This window comes from Geospiza fortis, unplaced genomic scaffold, assembly GCF_000277835.1.
Source record: "Geospiza fortis unplaced genomic scaffold, GeoFor_1.0 scaffold229, whole genome shotgun sequence".
Classification (NCBI taxonomy): domain Eukaryota; kingdom Metazoa; phylum Chordata; class Aves; order Passeriformes; family Thraupidae; genus Geospiza; species Geospiza fortis.
The window spans coordinates 3723282-3731811 of record NW_005054357.1 but is presented as its reverse complement, the minus strand read 5'-3'; the positions used below and the strand labels follow the sequence as shown (position 1 = coordinate 3731811).

The 8530-nt window shown below is 43.4% G+C and overlaps 1 protein-coding gene across 1 annotated transcript in view; it reads right to left on the bottom strand.

Annotated features, from left to right (window-relative positions):
* RGL1 (ral guanine nucleotide dissociation stimulator like 1) overlaps positions 1–8530 on the bottom strand; it is a 52960-nt gene that overhangs the window by 19628 nt on the left and 24802 nt on the right. Inside the window, exon 4 of the mRNA XM_005423733.2 lies at positions 7863–7940. Within this exon, the coding sequence (XP_005423790.1) occupies positions 7863–7940 (78 nt within the window). The remainder of the gene's footprint in view (positions 1–7862; positions 7941–8530) is intronic.

Genomic DNA, 8530 nt, shown 5'->3' with positions numbered 1-8530 from the left:
GCAGTCTCTGGTTAACTCAGCTGCTCAGCAGCATCCAAAATAAACCAATAGTTAAGAAACAGTAAAGAGAGTTTCTCCTACTCTCTGTGTCTCATCTGAATTGTGTAGGTTTTCCTCAAAACTCAATTAACTTTTAATACCAGACAGATTTCATACAACTTGCATCCATTTAAGTCTGTTTTTCTTTCCCTTCTTGTTCTGATAATGTGGCAACTTCGAATTTTCAGTTAAAGTATTTGAAAATCTGTTGGTAGCATTCTTTGGTTAGACTTGCTGACAGGAGAAATGCTGGAATTACAATTTCAGAGTTACGAAAAGTATTTGCAATCAAAAATTAGCATGCAAACACGTTCTGGATTTCAGGTTTCATTGCAAGCTGTGGCACAGCCAGCAGTGCCAGACCAGCTCCACAGCCCAAGGCCAGGAAACACCACAACAGGCAGATGCTGCCAGTGATGCTCCCAGACTCTGCCACCACCCTCCCAGTTTCAGCTGTCCCCTCTAGCCCCACACACACCCAGAGTGCTGCCACAGAGCACCAACAGCCACAAACACCCCTGTCCTATGTACCCACAGCATTTTCCTCTGATTCCCACCACACACAGGGAACACTGTGCCTCACACTCCATGCCCAGAGAGTTCATTTCCTCTTGCTCCATGATCCTTTTCCCCACCCACATCACAAAACATCACCCCACTGGTCCCAAAACCAAAAGCCAAGCTAGATGTTCTATTCCTATAACCACTGGCCAATTCAGCCATGATTTGGAAATAGGAACCTCTCCCCAGGACAAGTTTTTGTACTAATACTTTTCACACTCTCTACACTAAGCTCAGTTTCTAGAGGCTTGGTTGGTGGCCACTTTCTTAAGCTGAACAATAAACAGAGTTTAAGACAGACAGAGTCTCCCAGAGCAGGGTGAAGAGTTCACAGCTGTTACAGACACTGAATTTGCCAGCAAAATCATTTCAGTCAAGAGGGGAAATGGGAAAGAGAGAAGAGGTACACTGTGCCCTAGTGATCTCCTGCTGCCCAGCTGTTCCACTGGAGTGCCAGGGAATAATGCAGCTTTCCAGAAATGGGCTGGACACTTGCCCAAATCTTGCAGTAGCTTTATATTTGCTGCCCTTGCAAAGAAACTCTCCATACTCAACAGACTCAGATAGGAACAGGGGCCTTCCAAGACAGGAAAGAAACACTACAGACTACATTTTTCATGGGTTGATTATGAGCTATAAATTCTTCCTTTCCTGCCCATACAGAAAAAAAAAAACTTTCAATGTTTAACTCCTGTGCTGCTGGCCACAGACTCCAGACTCTGCTGAGCAATGCTTTCAAGTTTCACACCTATCAGAAAGTCATCTAATTTCCACACCAGCTTTGATTGGAGCCCATCTCTGAAGGTTTCAGTCTCTAAAACCTATCCAGGTAGGGGGAGAAATGTATCTGAGCCTGTTGTTTACAAACTGGGACCAAGAACTCACCCACCCCCCTCTGCCCATGAGCTGCACAGGTCACAGGGCTGTGGCAGCTCCAGGCCCAACACTCTGTCAGCTCAGCAGGGCACAGTGGAGGTGGGAATTCTCCATGGCTTTGTCTCTACTGGGAAGACAACTCTAACAGTCCTGACAGCATCTGACAGGAATTAAACACAGCATTTCACACAATCACAGAATTAACTAGGTTGGAAATACCTCTGAAATCATCTAGTCCAACCCATGACCTAACACCACCTCATCAACTAAACCATGGCCCTGAGTGCCACATCCAGTCTTTTTTAAAACACCACCAGGGACAGTGACTCCACCACCTCCCTGGGCAGACAATTCCATTGCCCAGTGACTCTTTCCGTGGAGGATTTCTTTCTAACATCTCACATAAACTTCCCCTGGCACAGTTTGAGACTGTGTCCCCTCCTGTCAGTGGTTACCTGGGAGAAGAGACCAACCCCACCTGACTACAGGCACCTTTCAGGAGGTTGTAGAGAGTGATGAGGTCTCCCCTGAGCCTCCTTTTCTCCAGGCTGAGCACCCCCAGCTCCCCCAGTCGTTCCTCACAGGGTTTGTGTTCCCAGCCCCTCATCAGTTGCCTCCTCTGGACATGTTTGAGCATCTCAATGTCCTTCCCAAGCTGAGGGCCCAGAACTGCACACAGCACTCCAGGTGTGACCCCACCAGTGCTGAGTACAGGGGAAGGATGATTTCCCTGGTCCTGCTATTCCCGATCCAGGCCAGGTCCATTGGCCTTCTTGGCCACCAGGGCACTCTGCTGGCTCATGTTGTGCCCCCAGGTCCCTTTGTGCCTGGGCACTGTCCAGCCACGCTGTCCCCAGCCTGGAGTGCTGCAGGGGCTTTTGTGGCCCAAGTGCAGGACCTGGCACTTGGACTTGTTAAACCTCAATTTCTGACCAAAAAGGCAAAAGTAGTGTTTTCTTCCTACCACAATTATTTCTAAAGAATGAGAAGAGAATCTCAACACTTAAGGAGAATAAGGGGAACCTCAGTTGCAAAAAGAGGTTAAATGATTAATTTCTTATGAAATTCCATAAGAACGTGCACAAAACTAGCTACAATTTGCCAAATGCATACTTAAGTCCATTGAGAAAATCCTCATTACAGATGGCTATTCCCTTTCCTCCACTGTCCAGGCATTAACTCTCAGGCTTGCTCACACAGACTAAATTAAGTCACCCATATTTTCTCAGTTTTGCTTGTTGAATCGGGGGTAAAATGTAAGCAAACCACAAGAAACGGCTGCTCCAAGGGCAGCTTCTCACACCCAGTTTGTTTATAAATACCATCCTGATGACCTCCAGCAAATTATCATCTCTGTCTGATTTGGAAAAACCTTTTTCAATTAACATAAGGGAGACTTTTGCTGGGACACACGTGAAGCTGCTAAGGGAAGAGCTCTGCTTGCAGTTCTTTGTTTTAATTGAGATACCAATCATTATTTTCTTTCTAATTATTCTTTTCTGCTTGGTTCTGGTTGTTTTCATAACTCTCCCACTGCCCTGTGTTTGACTCTGCTTTTCATGTAACCACACTGGTTTCTGATTTGTTTGAGCTTAATTTGCTTTACTGGAATGAATAATTGTTGCTTTCCCAAATGCACCTTAACTGCTCCCCACCATGGACTTCCCAGGCATCAGAAGCTTCCAGTCAACTTTCTTCCATTTGTCTCACATTCCTTTGGTGTCTATTGTGCTGGGGTACAATGTTTCAGTCCATTTTACTTCTGCAGTGCTGTAAGTGTGCACACTGTTTTCCAGCGGGGCTGTCTGGTTCAGAAGGAACCAAAAGACACAGAGTTTTGGTCAGGAAAATCTGAATGCACAAAAAGCCATGGAAGAATGTTTGCTTGTCACTATGAAAAACTCAAAATGCTGTGGTGCTACACTGAAGGTTTTGGGCATTTGCTAATTTGATGCAGAAGAGGAGAGGTGAACATGCAAGACATGCAGTCACTGAATAATTCCTTAATTTTCTCTATTTGAACTATTGTCCCCAAATCCTGTGGAATGAAACAAGGCTTCAGTTTAGCTTCAAGGTGCTTTGTCTGCAGTTTTCAGTTGTGCCAAATTCCAAATTTTACTGCATAAATTCCACACTTTGATAATAAAGTGGATGCAACTGTGAGCTGATATTCAAGGCAAGCAAAGAAGCCCCAAGTATTTTGATTCATTTCTGTGGCCTGTCTTCCATCTGAGGGAAAGCACCACCAATGGACTCCAAACAAAAGCAAAGTAACAGAAGGAAACCACAGCCTTGTAGTTCAAGAGGAGGCTGGAAAGGACTTTTTGCTGTTACTCAAGGATTCAAAAGCCATGACAGTACTAATGTTAGACCTCTGGAAAGCAAACAAACAAATAATCCTGGTCCAAGTCCACAGGCCAACACAGCAACATGCCTGCCTCTCAAAAAACCTTTCCTGCAAGTATTCCCAGGTTTGTCCTCCTGTATTTTTGAGTAAGGTCTCCAAGGAACTAGATACAGCTGATATTAAACTAGGCTTCCCCAAATGCAAACATCACAGGCAAGCCTGGACTGCCAGCCTGGATAGCTTTTTGTGTGTCTGGACAGGAATGAATCCCTCCTGGGAACTGCACCAACACAAATCTTTAAAACTGGTGTCAGCCAGCTCAGCACCTCTCCTTGATCTCAGCTCCCCAGGTGTCACAGGCTTGTCACAGCAAGGGATTCCAGTGCCATGGTCTGGCTTGGGACCCTCACACTACCCAGAGACATCCCAGGATCCTGCAGAGCCAGTGAATCCCAGCAGGTACAAGCAGCTACAATATTTTACATTGGGAAGGCTTTATGTTCCTTTCTCAGTTCCAGTCCCCAGCCTGGTCTTCAGTGTCAGCCTTTGGGGAAAGCAGTGTCTGCTCTTTTAACACACCACCTCTTTAAATTCGTGAAGCCTGTGCTTTGGGAGCAGCTATCTGTCAGAAGTGGACTGACTGCCCAGAAACCAAAATCCCAGAAATCAAAATGAACACTGTCCTTCACTAGGACATTTAAAAGGCAAGAACACAAATGAATTATCATAGAATTTTATTAACCCTCTTGAAATCTTAATGCAATGCATCATGCTGATAATTTGTGTTTAATGTATACATGTTTTATTCTGAATTGTCACACACCTTGGTGTGTTACACATTTTTTTGAATGTGAATAGAAGTCCTAAGCTAAAAACCATGCAGAGAACACAGAAGACTCCAAAGACAACAACAACCTACAAGGAGAAGGGAAGTCTGTCACCTCTTGACATAAAAACATGCAGCATGAGACATAGAACAAGGCAATCTTGTTGATAACATGAAGAACAAAAAAATTATAGGAGGTAGAGGGTCAAACAAGCTACTCCTTTCAACTCTCTTATCAGACAACTAAGAGACACAGCATCACACTTCTGGAAACACAGGCTGAAGTCCATCTAACTCAGATGTTTAGCTGGAATAGATGACCTTTTCTAGACTTTATTCTTCTGTTACTTGTGATCATGAACTGTCTGAGTGAAAGTAGTGAGAAGTGTGGAAAGCAAGTTACTGGACATGAAAAGCTAAGGTGGGTCCTGATAGGGAATGAAAAAGGCAGGTTGTCTGAAGCTTACAAAATTTTTCATGGTTTTGATGAGTTTACTCACAACTCTAAGATCCAAGATATTTTGAAAAGTAGGGTAGCTTTGTTTAAATCACGTATTAGTCAGACCCCTGTTGAAAAAAAAACAATTTTTTGACCACTTCAGCACCAAGAAATGGCAGTAATGATGTTCAAGTGAAGAGGAGAAAATCCCCTTGGGAGAAGGGGTCCTAGGAGGGCATGTTTCTGAATACAGCTGAGGTGATCTCGGGTCAGTAACAACTACACATCACTGCAGCACTCTGGAACCACTGCAGGATCTGGGAATGCAGGGCAGGCTTAAAGCTCCCATAAGTCCCTCTAACAAGGCTGTGCCACCAATGTGCTCAAGCCCTACTCTAGGATCTGCAGGTTCTGAACACTGAAGCAGGTACATAAACACTGTGTGGAATATTCACATATATATTTTTTTAATTACGTTGTATACATCACGCATTCTCCTCAAAATACACCACAGCTCTATACTACAAGTGCAAAAAGCACAGAGAATTTCAATGTAGAAGGCAGTAACCTGTGGGATTGCAGTGCACCACAGAGAACAATGTTCCTTCCACACATACCCCTCAGTTTTGCTACTCCTCCTTCTTTCAGGTTCCATGAGGCACTTAAGGAGTCATAAACTCTCCTTGTTGTTCTTAACTTCTGCGGCATTTTTTTGAGTCAAACCAGTGGAAATGCTTTAAATTGCATCCCACTTCTAATGGCCCAACTGGCTTTGTAAAGCCTCTGAGCTGCCACAACAGGAGTCTGATGAATGCAGAAGGTCTCTGGCCACAGACCACAGGCTTCCCCATGAGATGTTTTTCCTCTGAGAAATACAGAGTTAATGGCAAGAAATAACAAAGCTCTACTGCTGATTCCTCCTCTTTCTCCAAGTCATATAAAACCAAGAGCACAATTATATCATGTTTCTGTTCTATGAGAAAAGAGGGCAAATGCAATTATATTGGAATTATCCCAGACAAGAGAAAACCTGAACTACCAGAAGTACACGTTTCACAACAGGACTACAAAGCCAAACACCTTCCAGATACCACTAATCATACCTAAGAGACAAGTAGTCAGAGCAACTGAAAGCAATGGAAATTTTTAAGGAAGGAAAGTGAATTCGTATTTATATGGGATCTGTTTAAACATGTACATAGACCTGACAAATAACTTTTTTATTTCATTGTTGAACTTTTTATAGACACAGATTTGAGTAAAGATATCAAATTCACATGTAAAAGGTATCTTATGAAGGCCAAAGGATCAAAATCAGCTGTTCTGAACTAAACGGATGAAAAATCTGTCAGAAAATCTATCAGAAGTTGAGCTATGACAGGAACAGGACCAGAGGCTTTATCCATTTGTCCCTCCCTGGCTGTGCAAAGATGTTATGTGCCAAGAGGGAAGAAAGCACAGATGCAGCAAGAAGCAACTGACAAGGCTGGTAAATTGTATGTATGCCAGGAGGAAAATACTTCCACTAAAAACAAAGAAAGAAACAAACCAAAACAAACACTCTCCTACTAAATGCTATTTGCTTGCACACTCACCTGCAGGTATAACTAAAAACTGATGCATTTTGCCCAAAGCCCAAGTGACAGAGGTAACATCAAGATTACTTTCACTCACTTTCTCTCCATCTCATCATCAAAGTCCTCTGGGTCTACAAAAAGGCAGCTGGGGGGATTAATCCCACCATGGTTTATACTGGTGAAATTAATTCCTCATCCCCAGTAAAAATCCTTCAGCTATTCTCAGGAAGGGTACAGCTTTAGCTCATGTTTTATGACTGAGATCAGGGAATGTCAAATGGTTTGCCCAAAGTTGGAAGAGAGCTCAGTCTGGATGGAAGTGTGGGAACCACTAACTAACTGTTATTGCTTCTACCCATGACCTAATGCTGCCTCCTTGGTGCCTTTAACCAAGTTTTAACTACCAGCTGTTCTTTGAGGAGTTCTCATGGCAAAATGGGAGCAAAACATTTTACCAGTCAGGAGAGACTGAGGGTTGAGCTCCTATGTCACGTCCCATGGGGCAAGAGGAACAGAAAACCAGTAATGCTGACAAGAATCAAGCATCTTCATTCTGTAATCAAATATAACCATGCATGCCACAGTGCATGCAAACCACAGATGTCAAAGTACAAATGCAGATGACCTAAGGCACATTTTACACCCAATGTCTAAAGATAAAACCCTAGGAGGATAGCCAAACCACCTTTTTCTCATTTAGACTGCAGTTCAAAACAGCTTTGCTATTTCTTTTGCAAATGAGGATGACCTCAGAATTTAAATTTCACTCTAAAAGCAGCACTGTAAATCATAGGGTATTAACAGAAAAGACCCATGCACACACGTTGCCTGAGTCACCCTCAGCTTTGCTCTGCAGGCATTGCTGTAATGCCAAAAAAATCACTCATAAGCAATAACCACTTACTGCCACAGATAAGGCAGAGGAAACAAACACTCCTCATTTGTTTAATCAGCAAAATGTTGGCCTAAATGTGTTCATCTCATGTTTAATTCCAAAACAATTTCCCTGCAAAAGATGCCGGGATTGTATTATTGGATATGTTACAAGACAATGTGTATTTGGCCTTTCCACAAGCTTGTTTAAGCATGCAAACAGTGCTGTGAATTTTCAACAGAAACAACAGCTCTGCTGCTTGCATCCTCCTCCAAGACCAAACCCTGTCTGGGGCTTGCTCCACAGTGCAAATCCATACTTACGCCCTGAGTACCATCTCAGATTCCAAGGAATTCAGGTTTGCCACTTCTCCTTGGTTTGAGGTCTCCAGGTTTCCAAATCTGAAAAAGGAGACAGATGTTCAGAAGAAACTCTAGTGAATAAAAGCAAAATTCCAAATAGCACAATTCATATACAATTACCATAAACAACTACAAAGTGATTTCAGCTCAAACTACAAGGAGTCTTAACAGGTGGGCAGAATTCAGGACCTTGAAGATTATTTCATTTAGGAGGGAAAAAATCCTAAAGAAACAGCCAGTATCATCCAACCTAATTTGTTAAATTATATGAAGCAGCCTGCACACAGGAGGAACCAACCAAAACAGTGTCTTTGCTCACAGCTCCAAGATCCTTCTGCCTGTTTTCACTCCATCCTTTCCCAGGCAATATTCCAGTGTGCAAAGAGACTGTGACACAACCACCCTCTCCAATACAGCTCCTGAGTCTCTAGCACCTGCCATCCCTAACAGCTCCAAGTGTTATCTCAAGGTTTCCTAGGTGGCAAGTGCTCACTTTGTGCCCAAACTCCTGATATCAGTGAGAAAAGCCCACGATGCTGTGAAAACAGCACTGGGAATGAGGGAGCCATGGGCACAACTCCAAGAGTGCCAAAGGGAAATCTCTTACCTACAAGGCACAACCCTGTGCC